General features: G+C 42.3%; 1 protein-coding gene across 1 annotated transcript in view; it reads right to left on the minus strand.

Annotated features, from left to right (window-relative positions):
• The window catches only part of LOC126198949 (venom carboxylesterase-6-like), a 94,821-nt gene that overhangs the window by 32,948 nt on the left and 48,021 nt on the right, over positions 1–13,852 (minus strand). The window contains exon 4 of the mRNA XM_049935594.1: positions 12,450–12,635. Coding sequence (XP_049791551.1) covers positions 12,450–12,635 — 186 coding nt within the window. The remainder of the gene's footprint in view (positions 1–12,449; positions 12,636–13,852) is intronic.

Consider the following 13,852-nt stretch of genomic DNA (forward strand, 5'->3'; position numbering starts at 1 on the left):
TGCGACTGTGACAACAATAGGTTTCTAGAATGAAATTTTCACTCTACAGTGGTGTGTGCGCTGATATGAAACTTCCTGGCAGATTAAAACTGTGTCCCGGACCGAGACTCGAACTCGGGACCTTTGCCTTTGGCGGGCAAGTGCTTTACCAACTGAGCTACCGAAGCACGACTCACGCCCCGTCCTCACAGCTTTACTTCTGCCAGTACCTCGTCTCCTACCTTCCAAACTTTACAGAAGCTCTCCTGCGAACCTTGTAGGACTAGCACTGGCAGAAGTAAAGCTGTGAGGACGGGGCGTGAGTCGTGCTTGGGTAGCTCAGTTGGTAGAGCACTTGCCCGCGAAAGGCAAAGGTCCCGAGCTCGAGTCTCGGTCCGGCACACAGTTTTAATCTGCCAGGAAGTTTCCACAATAGTTTTATATATAAATAATTCTGCTACCAGTCACGATTTCCTTTGTTTCATTTTTCACCCGACGCCATTCGCGAAATGATTCCCATTTTCAAGTGCGTTTTTTGTGTTTGTTGTGCCATTTTTATGTCATGTTGCCGATGAATGGGAGTCTGCTTCTTTTCGTTGGCTTTACTGCAGTATATTAGAAACACGTGACATTTAGTTGGTTGTCAATCCTTTGTGAAGTTAGTGGCTTAATTTAGAAGAATTTGTACTTACAGCTTCCTTATGGTCCATTTGTGCATAGTCCCACACACACTAAACATCACACACAACTTCCTGTGCACATTACAAATCGAAAATTTGTATTTCAATGTAAGCGAGGTAATGCAGTATCTTCTCCAGATTTCTCGGAGTCATAATGTATTATTACACTGTCTTAAGGCAAGAAACGACAGACATTTCAGAAGTAATGCGCAAGAAGGTATTACTGTGGAGGGTTTGATGGAACAACAATGAAAATTACATCAGATGTACTATGTCTGTTGAAGACCATGGGTCGTGCATCAAGCTCGAAACCTTGCCCGACAGAGATTCATTGTGCGTTAAGCGAAGTTTGTGGCGAGTTTACAGTGGATCGTAGTACCGTTTCACGTTGGGTTCATCGTTTTCGTAGTGGTGAGGGAATGACTTCCATAGTACCAAAGGAAGCTGTAGAGGGCAAAAATTGTAGAGGAAGACAGAAATTGGGATACATTCAGCAAATAATTGAGGATGTAGGTTGCAAGTGCTACTCTGAGATGAAGAGGTTGGCACAGGGGAGCAATTAGTGGCGGGCCGCATCAAACCAGTCAGAAGGCTGATGACTCAAAATTAAAATAAATAAATAAATAAATAAATAAAATAAAAATAAATGTGGTCGTATGAGCATAGCCGAAAATCCATGACCTGGAAGGCCAAAAAAATTCAACAGATGAACGAAATGTGGAACTTATGGCAGATGCTCTTAAAGAAATCCACAGTCTGATTTGTGAGGAACTCTCCGAAGCGTAGGGAATACCCTAAACGTCAGCATTCCGTATTCTGACATATGATTTGAAGAAGAGAAAAATTTCTGCAAGAAGGTCCCACAGTGTTTGACTGCCGAAGAGAAGCAGAAACTCCTTTACATTGGAACCTTGCTCATATAACGATTCTGCCGTGAAGGTGAAGGATTCTTGTGTCGATTTGCCGCTATTGATACATCGTGGATTGGAGACTTTGACCCTGAGTTTAAATAACAGTGGAGAGCTTCAGATTCTCCACATCCAAAAAATTTCCACACGTTCAATTAATGCTAAAGCAAATGATAATTCTTCCTTATGATCACCAAGTAATCATCATCACAGATATTCCCAAGTGGAACAAATGTCACAATAGTGTGTTATTGTACTTCATGCAAAACAGCGAAGAAAAATCCACAAAAGCCAATCTCGGTAGGTCTATGCTGGGCCACTCGTTCTCCGCGTCAATGCTCGCATATCGGTAATGTTGTAGCCCTAAATCTGCGCAAATACGATGCTAAATGTTGCCGCGTCCTCTCTACAGCCGGACATGAGTCCACCAGAATTCGACTCGTTCCACGTTTCCCACAACTGAAAAACACCTATGGGCGGATGTCGTTACGTTTCTTTGGAAGAGCTTTCTCCCACTATTATTCGAGCCATTCGTCTAATAAAGAGGAGTAATGTCATGGATGGAATAATAGAGCTTCAGAGACTTTGGGATTCAGTCATAGAGAAGCAGGGAGTCTATACTGAAGGACTGTAAAGAGACACAGAAAAAAGAGAGTAAAAAAATAGTGTGCATTATTTACGAAATTATCCTTTACTTGCACCCCTAACTGCAGAAACAATTTATTTACAGCTATTACCGATTTTCGTTGGTACGTTGTTTACAGACGTCGGACATTTTGTGTGTATACTGTCATCAGTGGCGTGGTTATGCTTTTGTTCTACAAAACAGTTTAGTCTTCCATTAGGTAAATTCCCAGCCACTGCAGGCTTATTTTCAGGTGGTGGATGTTTACCAGTTGTTTGTATTTTGTTCTGGAGCGGCCAGTCTCTGGGACTGTGGCGATATAAGGCACAACGACGAAATTATCAGTAGGACGGGTATACACGTATATACAACGCATAAAACCGAAATTATCAGAGTAGGAAGCACTTCTTGAGATCTAACGTACAGGTACAGACAATCAAATATTAAAAATTTCAGAAAAAATGGAATATTTATTCAAGAGAAGGAACCTCACAAATGGACCAAGTCAGTGAAGTGTTGTTTCAATTCTGGCCCTTAGACAAGCAGCTATTCGGCTTGTCGGGTGACTAACAGCTGTTGGGCGTCCTCCTAAGGGATATCGAGCCAAATTCTGTCGAACTGCTTCGTTATATCGTCAAAATCCCAAGCTGGTTGGAGGACACTGCTCACAATACTCGAATCATTCTCAACTGGAGGGAGATCTGGCGATCTTGCTGGTGAAAGCAGGGTATGGAGAGCATGAAGACAAGCAGGAGGAACTGTTACCGCATGTGAGCTGTCACTATCTTGCTGAAATGTAAGCCCAGGATGACTTACCATGTAGGGCAACAAAACGGGACGCAGAACATCGCCGACGTACTTTTGTGCTTTAAGTTTGCCGCGGACGATAACCAAAGGGGTCCTACTAAGAAATGAAAAAGTATCCCAGATCATCACTCCTGGTTCTCAGGCCTTACAGGGGGCGACGGTGAGGTTGAGATCCGCTGTCCGGGGCGTCTCCAGAAACATCTAGCCCAGGGGCGGGTAAACGTTGCACGCGGCTCATGAGCGCACAGCGCTGCACGTGTGCTGCTCGCGTGCAGGCGTCGACCGGGGCTGTGGCGACAGCCGGCAGGTTGCGGCAGTGTAGTGCCAGGCTAAGCTGCGGACGTTGATGCGAAGCGAGCACTATGTAGTGAACGTTGTATTTCAAGAAACGGAGAAGTGGAGATTTGCTATCATTTAAAAAGTAATGGGAGAATCATTTTTTCTTTGTGCAAAAACGTGAAAATTCGAAATGTTTAATATGTGGCAGTATTCTCGCTGGTCAACGGAAGTTTAGTATTGAAGGCCATTATAATAAATTTCACAAGGACGAGTACAATTTATTGTCGTATTCTGAGCGGATGGGGTATTGACAGAGCTTAAGAAGACCGATCTGACGATACCAGATGAATCTGTCGTAGTTGGCAGGCCGGAGTGGCCGAGCGGTTCTAGGCACTACAGTCTGGAACCGCGCGACCGCTATAGTCGCAAGTTCGAATCCTGCCTCGGGCATGGATGTGTGTGATGTCTTTAGGTTACTTAGGTTTAAGTAGTTCTAAGTTCTAGGGGACTGATGACCACAGCAGTTAAGTCCCATAGTGCTCAGAGCCATTTGAATTTGTCGTAGTTGCTGTTGTCACGAGAGATCTGCGACTTTCTCTCGTCATGTCTCTCATCTAACTGATCTAACATTTTATGGAGCACTGTTTTCAAGTTTTCAGGACGACAACAATAATAGCCCAGCGGTATGTGCAAATTATAAGACTGCGCTTAATATAGCGAGAGCTGGAAAACCATTTGCTGAATTAATAAGTCTCGGTTAAGAGCAAACATCAGTGATGAAAATTTACGTAACTGTTTGTGTTTGTCTGTATGTAGAAATTTTGTTCCAGATATTAAACGTATTGTAAACTCCACCTGTGATCATTAAATAAAACGTATCGTAGGTAATAGGTACTCTTTCAAACCATGATTTATTTCAAGCACTCCTACTAACCTTATTGATTCACTCAATAAAGCAAGCTAGGAAACAAAACGCATTACAGAGGAAGGAGCGGACAGAAGGTATGGTGGGGATGGGAGATAAGCGGGTGGCCAGCTTGCCCCTGCGTGCACGCGGAACACCTGTTAACTGCACGCGTGCAAGTGTACCGCACATGTGCAGGATTCCTGCCCACCCCTGATCTAGCCGGTCATCGGGACTCAATTGGAAGCGGGACTCATCACTGAAGACAAATCTACTCCAGGCCGATGACGCGTCTGGACAGCAGTGAGATACCAAGCTGAAGATCACCCACGATACGGCGCGACAGCCACCAGTTACGGTCGGTGGCGCCATGGCTTTTCATGGCGGGGCCACTTCTGTTGTCACTCGCGGCATCCTTGTGGCAGAGCGGTACGTCGACGATTTCTACGCCTCCTTTGCCATTCAGGGCAAGCCAGCTTGCGCTTTCATGGTGAGAATTTCTACTGCTTCTCTTCATGCTTGTGAAAGCCTACATTGGCCAGCAAGGTTGCCAGGTCTCTCCCCAGTTGATAACTTTTGGAACATTACAGGTCGGCCCTCAAACCGACTGGGAATATTAACGATCTCTTGCACCAGTTGGACAGAATTTTGCATGGTATCCCTCAGAAGGTATTCCGACAACACTGTCAATCAATGGAAAGCCGAATAATAGAAAAGGTAAGAGACAGAGATGGTCCAACGCGTTTTTGACATGCTCTGCTTATAAAGCCCTTTATTTTGAAAAAAATTAAAAAAATCATCCAATTTTTCTGAAATTTTAACCATTTTTTTGACTTTATATGTACGTAACATCTACCGATGTCAATCTCATTCCGATGATTCCTTCGTGGTGCGTCGATTTTTTTATTTTTCTATTTTTTAGACTGTATATTTATTCAGTACGCCACTTGCTCTCCTCAAGATCTGTTCAAAACACGTAGTGTACCATTCACCTAATCATGACGTTATTAGAAACATAAAAAAAGACTTTGCGTCTCCACTACTAGCACACCCAATTTTGATCGCAATGGATGAGTGGCAGTTAATTGTAGAGGCTGAGTTCAATGAAATTACTTTACTTCTTTAAACAGTTACAAATAGCAAAAAGATCAAGCTCTTGGATGATCGGTTGCCGACACCTTCTGGATGACTGAAGATGGAAGGCGTCCTCCCGGTCCTTCTTGTGTAGTTCTGAATCTCGGTCGAATCTCAGGGAGGGATCCCGCAAGACCGGCTCGTGACACTTGACAATGGCCGAAACTGCCACGCCCTGCGGCTGGATCCATGAAACTACTACCTCATTTACTACCCTCCTCCTGCATGTGGCTGAGCACAGACTAAATATCAGGCGCCAACAAAGACGACAAAAACATAAAGGCTTAGAGATCAATAAAGAGGTAAATGTTATTTAACCTGCCCTCCTTTAAACAGTGCGAGTATGATCCTTAAGATCTCTGATGTGCAATGCCAATGCCAGGAACCCAACAACTTAACACTACTGTATGTTTATGTATCACAGACGTCTAGTGCGGCATGCAACTTCAATAACAGGTCTTAATTTTATTAGTTAAACAACTTAAATGGTGGGAGAAGCAGAATTAAGGCTTTAGCATCAAAACTTCTGATCGTAAACAAACGGAAACACAAGGAAATATGAATGTCGCTCATTCTGTCAATAGTTCTCGATTGAAGGTTTCTGTGAGAACAGTACAAACCAGTTAAGAGAGGGGATAGCTGCAGCTCGTCTATAGCGAATATTGACAGGACAACCGGTGTGATTTAATACACCAGACTAGGAACCATAGCTTTTGAACTATACAAATATGAATCACGTGGGAAGTATTTAGTGCAGGAGCAGGCATATTAATGTGTATATATTTACCAGAGGAGCTGATTTTTTCAATAACAAGGTTGACTATATTCCAGCTCTTTACAGTATTTTATGTATAAATTACAGATACAGTTACAAGTAAACCAACAGTAGCGAAATATTATGAGGACAATAAGTGAGGAGCATACTATTATAGATAGAGATAATTTGGCAGATAAATTCAATAGGTACGTGTAAATTATGTACAGAGATAATTTTACAACCTAATAACGTAAAAGTGTGGAGCAAAAAATGGTTCAAATGGCTCTGAGCACTATGGAACTTAACTTCTGAAGTCATCAGTCCCCTAGAACTTAGAACTACTTAAACCTAACTAACCTAAGGACATCACACAAATCCATACCCAAGGCGGGATTCGAACCTGCGACGTAGCAGTCGCGCGGTTCCAGGTTGTAGCGGCTAGAACCGCTCGGCCACTGCGGCCGGCAGTGTGGAGCAGAAAATTTGATAAAGTTAAGTAAACATGTGCATTGGCAACCCACTGGCTGGAGCAGGGCAATAATTTTACAAAATTGTGGTGTTCCTTGAGGTGTATATATGAGGCATTACTATCGCAACCTTTGTCTTTAATTTTGGGAGGAACATTTTTTTATGAATTGAATTTGGTCATTTGGGGCTTTATTTGGCGACTTTATGAGTGTAACTATCCAATTGTTCACGACGTTAATGCGGTGTTCTGAGGTACCACACAAGAAGAGTTTGCGACAGCTGGTACCTGAGAAAGTACCTTGGGCGTCCGCTCGCAGCAGCAACATCGCTGCGCGCAAACCAATCACGCTGATTGCGAGAATCACGTCCCCGGAGCTGCAGCTTCATCAGGAAGAGAGACGCGCGCTTATGTATACAGTGCACGGAGACAAGTTGTCACGTGCAAGTTGTCAGTCAGTCCGAGTTTTGCTAGGGACTTCCTACAGAACGTTAATCTAATATTCTAGTCGTCGAGTTAGAAAGAAACAGGGGCAGATTGATAAACAATTGTTAGTCTTTAGTAGAAATAGAACAGTGCATAGAACTGTGGACAGCCCGTCAGAAACTGTAGACAGATCAAGGATGAAAACAGGAAGAAGGTATATGAACAATGAAAAAAGAAGAAAACTCGAAAGAGTGAACAGCACAAGTTCGAAGTGTGCAACACCGGTCGAACGTGAGTAACTGCGGCGTCGTGGTCTTATGGTCAAGATGTTGGTCTGCGGAGTGAGATATCTGTGTTAAGACGCCCTCACAAAATTGTGAACTGTCCGTCCGGCCATTGGCGCTTCTGTTCGCTGTATTCAGATTTGTGTCTGTAATGTTGTGTAACTTTCTTTTACAACAGCGAGGTGTAAGGAAGGGACCTAGAGACTAACGTACCTCCTGTTTGTTCTAAACAAGTACCACATATTATGACTCTTGCGTTCCGTTTTGGAAGTGTTGATTCTCGAATTGCTTTGTTGTAACATAGTTCACATCCGATTGGTGATTTGTTGTTTTCATTTCTGTGTTAGGTCTATGCGACATCTCTCCTGCTCTCACTATTCATCACATTAAGTGGCGACGCTAATATATACTTGTCACCTGACACATATTCTATAACCAACGCACAGTATATTTCCCAAGACTACAGGAGGACAACAGACATGTCAGTGATCGGACGGAAAGTTTATAAGTCTGTAGAAAAAGGTGGGGCACGAAAGAAGATTTGACAACGGATCTTCAGCTTTGCAGTCCACACACAACCTCGACGTCGTGATTCTTGTAATGCGCTTGATGTTGCACATCTTGAGCTTGGACCGTTCACTGTTTCTATGTTGCTCCTTTTTTCACAGTTCAGTACACCTTCTTCCTGTTTTGATGCTTGATCTGCGTTGAGTTTCTGACGGACTCTCCACTGGGCCATTTTACCACTAAATCTGAGGAGGGTTCGATGGAGAGTTTCCCTTGTGAGTACTGTTAGTTTGGAACTGTTCTTCGAATAGTACACCAAGGCAGAAGATTAGTTTTCTTCTGACTTTAGAGAACAAAATTGAGTTCGTGTTCATCGAGCAGGTCCGATAGGCTAATGCGTAGGAGAGAGATGTTACTACTGTTAGTAGTGCCAAGATGTTGTTCATGATGGACAGAGTTCAAACTGAAGCTGGATTTACTTGAGTTCTTAAACCACAACACATCCCTGTCCTCTTTATAGTGGTTTGGAAAGTTCCTACCTCTTTGTTGCAATTAAAAGAAGGAACACGAGTTGGTGTGCTCATATATTTCAGAATATTGTTGCTATCGTCCAGTGGCTCTATTATTATGTATAATTCTGTTTTGCAGCTTGTTACTGCAGTGAAAGGATATTTCAATGTGATGTGGTCTGAATAGATCAGCGAATAAGTATGATACCTTAACAAAGGGTGGGAGGCTTACAATTTTTGGTAATTCTTTTGGAATTAGGGTGGTGAAGTTGTTTTCTTTACTTTTCTTTCCATTTATTCAAGCTTTCTATTTATTGCCGATTGATCGTATCCATTAATTTGGACTATGAAGGTATGAATTTCAGTTTCTGTATATGAATCTGCTTGACTGATTGGGATGTGGAACCCTGCTGTGTACAGCTGATTCGAAGAACTTCCTTTTGTGTTCCTTTGAGTGGCATTATGTGCCAATATTGTTAAGAGAAACATAAGTGATGGTTGGGGACGGGTGGTTGTCTATATAACGGAAAGGTTGCTTATCATTGTGACTTGAGATATTCATATCAAAGAAGACACTCCTTTGTGTTATCTGATGTTTAATTAAATCTTTGTACGTAAATTGTTCATAAAATTTGCTTTGTTCTTAATTTCAATATTAGAGTCATTAAATAGTATTAGTGAGTCATCTACATATGTTTTATAATATATAGTCTTATCTGTATACTAGGCATGGTTATTTGGCAGTTGGTCTACAGCACCTGAGGGCGATCTGTGCTTTCAACATGACAACGCACCACTCTGTTCGCACTGAATTGTGTCATAATGGTTCCAGCATCACTCCTAAAAAATGTAAGTGCTTGTATGGCTCCTCTTTTTACCTTACCTCCATTGCACGGACATCGGCGACGAGATGTAACCATGTCCGTTTAATCTATTCATGCTTTATTCGTTCCTATGGCCCTACTGATTTCTGCTTTATTCCCCCATTCGCATGTAGCTTTTCCTAATACCTTTCGTCCTTCTACAGACCAGTCAACTTCTTCTACAGATTTGATTCCTTACAAAGGCTACGAGAAATCATTTGCACATTCTCAACTATAGTGAAACCTCTGAAGCATCATTTACTCGTTTCGACGTTATTATTATAATTCATTTACACTTCACGAACGCTACACACATTGTATTATTAAGTGACTAATCGTGTCTGGTTATGCATAAGACAGGGTCTGGAAAACTTAATCTTAACAAGTTAATACGATATTGTAATCTCTATGTTGTTCATAAGTACGATGCAATGTTGCGAATTTCAACAATTAAAATCTCTCCAGTGTACAGGAATGTACATAATGAATATACGAGTACAGGTTATAAACACGTGGTTTGCGACTTATGGAAGTTTGGGGCTGCCCATGAAGTATACTCGGATAGCGTAATGGAACACATGGCTTGCAGTACTATGCTTGTTGTGAGGAATACAAGTTAACGTTCAAGGATAACTCAAATTACGAAAAGAGGCCTAAGGAGCATATAGGTGAATAATCTTCGTAGGATTACTTGCAAGTCGTTACTTCGAGGACGTTAAATTATAATTTAATGGGAGTTTCATTAATCTGCGGTTTGTCCCAGAATGTGACACTGGAAGTGCTTCATTCGCAAAATGTACTACAGCAAGGGCAATCAATTACAGTGTTCATCGAGAGGCATAATAAAACAATGGTACCGGTTGTGTGATAACCCGAAGATAAAAAAAAATGGTTCAAATGGCTCTGAGCACTATGGGACTTAACATCTACGGTCATCAGTCCCCTAGAACTTAGAACTACTTAAACCTTACTAACCTAAGGACAGCACACAACACCCAGTCATCACGAGGCAGAGAAAAAACCCGAAGATAATTTCAGAATGCAACAGCCTGAAAAATAAGCTTACATTCTTGTTTTGAAGTCACTAGGATTAGATATACACGTGTGAGTCAACTGTTCTGGGTTTGGCGAGAGCTTCTCATCGACATATGTCAGTACAGCTTGCCCGAGAGAAGATAACACACCAAAACCAGTTGGTGCTACGTTTTGAAAAATAATTGGGCGTGTTTTGAAGGTCAGAAACTGAAAAAATACAGTGGCCCGTTGGAAAACTTGGGAATATGGAATAAATGTCAAGTAAGTTTTATCGAATAGCTCCGAGAAAACGGGATAAAAAACTGACGGTAACTGTTAATGTGAAATACTTGTACAGGTGTGTTTTAGATTATTGCTCTTAAAGTATACATATTTTGCCGCAGACAAAAAAAATAGTAAGACGACTGCTGGTGATAAGCGGGGAATCAGGGTTCGAGCCCCGGACCAGCACACATTTTCGTTGTCGTCATTCCATTACACAGCTGATGGCTATCCATATTCACAACTGTGAATACCTTTCATGTAGTTAACAAAAAAGATAAATACATAAATAAATAATAGGGTGGTCCTTGCCTTTTATCGTTTTCTAATAGCGTTTAGCCGGCCGCAGTGGTCTAGCGGTTCTAGGCGCGCAGTCCGGAATCGCGCGACTGCTACGGTCGCAGGTTCGAATACTGCCTCGGGCATGGATGTGTGTGATGTCCTTAGGTTAGTTAGGTTTAGGTAGTTCTTAGTTCTTGGGGACTGATGACCACAGATGTTAAGTCCCATAGTGCTCAGAACCATTTGAACCATTTAATAGCGTTAGATTACAACTCGTTGTCGGCAGCATTAGTCTGATACATGTTACGCGACGTTAGGTGTAAGCGCTCTGATACTTTGACGGAAATGGAAAGTGTTACACCAAGATGTATTGGTACCATATTTATTAAAACCATGAAAATGTTGATCAAAGAACGGGGAATTGTAAACTTTCATTCCTTTCGGAACAGACGTCCATCATCAAGATAAGTATGCGATGTGAGCCCCGTAGGAAAAAAGATACTCTACCTTTCGTTATGGTAAGGAAGCAGACAAACACAGAGAGTCATCTTGAAGAACTTCTTGCCGTGCTTGGAACATGTTCTGTGTCATTTCATGAAGATTGCTGACTAAAGACTGGTATGAAGGTATACGTTTAGTGATAGCATCCCAGACACGTCTACCGGGGGAAAAATGATATAACAGGCAGACCAGTCATTGATGTGTTCATTTTTCAATGAGTTTCTGGTGTGAACTGAAGTGTTCAGTATTGCATTATCCTGCTTGAATATGACAATTGGGTTCCTGGTCTTGACGGGTTTGAGAACAGGATATACCAATGTTTCCACATATTGGCAAGCATACAACCTCCCTTCTTGTAGTGGCGTCCAATAACTCTCCAGAAGATGGAGATGGAGAAGTCTTGAGAGTCGCTGCTTCCTGTGGCCTTTCATCACGCCGTCGACGGATACATTGATGTCGATCTGACCGAGAAACAGGAGCGAGATTCATCGTGGGACACCATAGGATGCCACTCAGTGCTCCGTAAACCATGCTAGTCTCTGTTGGTTGATACAGCGTCAGCGGTAAACGATGCAGCTTGAGGTTTCACAGCAATCTATTCCTGACGGTCCGTGGCCACGCATTCGATTGTTCTCATCTGTGTATCCGTCAGAACCAGCCGAACTATCCTACGATCTTTGGGTGGAGTAGTCCTTCTTGCCGCGCTGTTGTCGCAACTCGTTCTGCAGTTATTGCAGCATAATCAACTGTCTGTGTTATGTGTCGGTACGATGCTTCCATGTCACTCATGCCAATGGCTTGATCTATGTCAAAGTCCAAATGATAGAGATAAGTTGCATGTGCACGTCTTCTGGATACGCTGTGTCGCGATCTACATCTGAAAACATCCGGTAACTTTATAAATATTTAACAGCTGTGTCGTGATCTACATCTGAAAACATCCAGTAACGTTATAAATATTTAACAGCTGGTATTTTTCTATATTGAAAATGTGTTCGAGTAAGGATAATATTGTAAGCAACATATCCCACAGGCGTGGAAATACTGTCGTATCACTTTGGAAGCGTTCGGTCAGCGTGCTCATGGTGTAACACTTTCCTACGCGACACCCTTGGTCGGACCGTAAGTAGACCTTGAAGCGCCCTAAACGTCTGTTAGCCAGACAATATATCATCAACTTCGGCACTGCTGTCGTAACCTAATACCATAATAGTACAGAAGTGATCATGGACCCTGACCTACCTGCAGACCTGGAGGATAGCAGGTGGTGTGAAGTGGAGCAGCCTCCTGCACTTTCACCGCCGATGGTCACCTTGCTGGGATCACCTCCAAAGGCTGCGATGTTCTTCTGCACCCACTCCAGAGCCATCACCTGATCTTTGAGACCCGCATTACCGGGAACCACCTCGTCTTCCAGACTTAGAAATCCTGTAAATAAAATCAACACTTGTAAAGAGTTTGTTACCCTATATAGCAAAGAAAGAATCGTATTGCACTGTTGGCTGGGAGACTTGGATCCGCAGGTTCAGCAGCCTGACTGGAAAAAGTATTATATTTCTTCATGTAACGAGTTTTAGTGTTCTATTTGTGACGCTGGAAACAATAAGAAAGAGAAGACTGAGGCTCCAAACGTTACTGGAAGAAGTGCCACCAACCCGCAATAGTGCAGTAGGGTATCGTTGATGTCAACGGCTCCTTCCAACAGACGAATTACGAATGTTATAGATTACTAGCAGCAATCGAGATGGCAAGAAGTTATTTATAATTGTGATAACCAGTTTCGGTTAATACACCTACCAGTCTTCAGATAAAAAAAAAAAAAAAAAGGACAAACACTACCGTGTCTAATCGACAGGCCGGTAGTAGACACATTGTCATCCCACTGTCCTACTGATGATACACAGCAGTGTTTACAGTATTTGATCTGAAGATGGCTCTTGGTTTTACTGAAACTGGTTATCACGGTTATAAATAAGTTTTCGAGATCTTGACTAGTGAAGATTTACTTATAACAGTTTATAACATTTAACATTAACAATGGCCTGTGTCCAGTCTGGCAACGTCAGGAAACAACAGGACAAACTATCGTCAACAATTTTACAGACTGCCCCTCCGTTAGTCGTTCGAAGACATAAGAGATTTGAGACAAGACATTGGTGCAGCATCAGACGATTAAGAAGGTGGGATTGCCCCCTCTTTTTGCCGGCTGAATATTGACACGCAAAATTTCTTCTATCAAAAGGATTCGAACCTGTTACCTCTGAGCTGGGAGCCAGAGGATAAGTGTGCGCTAGTGTAGCCGTCTATGGAAGTACTTTCACACTTCAATGCTTATAATGAAGACTGCGATTGAATAGTTTGCAATTATAATTTCGATTTTTTTTAAATCCCTGTGTCTATTAACGTATTCTGTCTCATTGTATAAAAGGAGAAGACTTCACAAGAAAAAGAAATTTCACTAGATGTAGCTCTACCTTCTTTTTGCGGTTGATTTGAACTGAAATCCATTGAAAACCACCGATAGAGTACCGTACCTCAGTCTGTTCAAATACGTGGACTTACCGGGTGTATGGATTCGGCATTTTGTGAAGATGAACTGTGGTAGTGTGTTGGAAACCATTGCGGCTATAATTTTCAATGTGTAA

The sequence above is a fragment of the Schistocerca nitens genome, chromosome 8, assembly GCF_023898315.1.
Source record: "Schistocerca nitens isolate TAMUIC-IGC-003100 chromosome 8, iqSchNite1.1, whole genome shotgun sequence".
Classification (NCBI taxonomy): Eukaryota; Metazoa; Arthropoda; class Insecta; order Orthoptera; family Acrididae; genus Schistocerca; species Schistocerca nitens.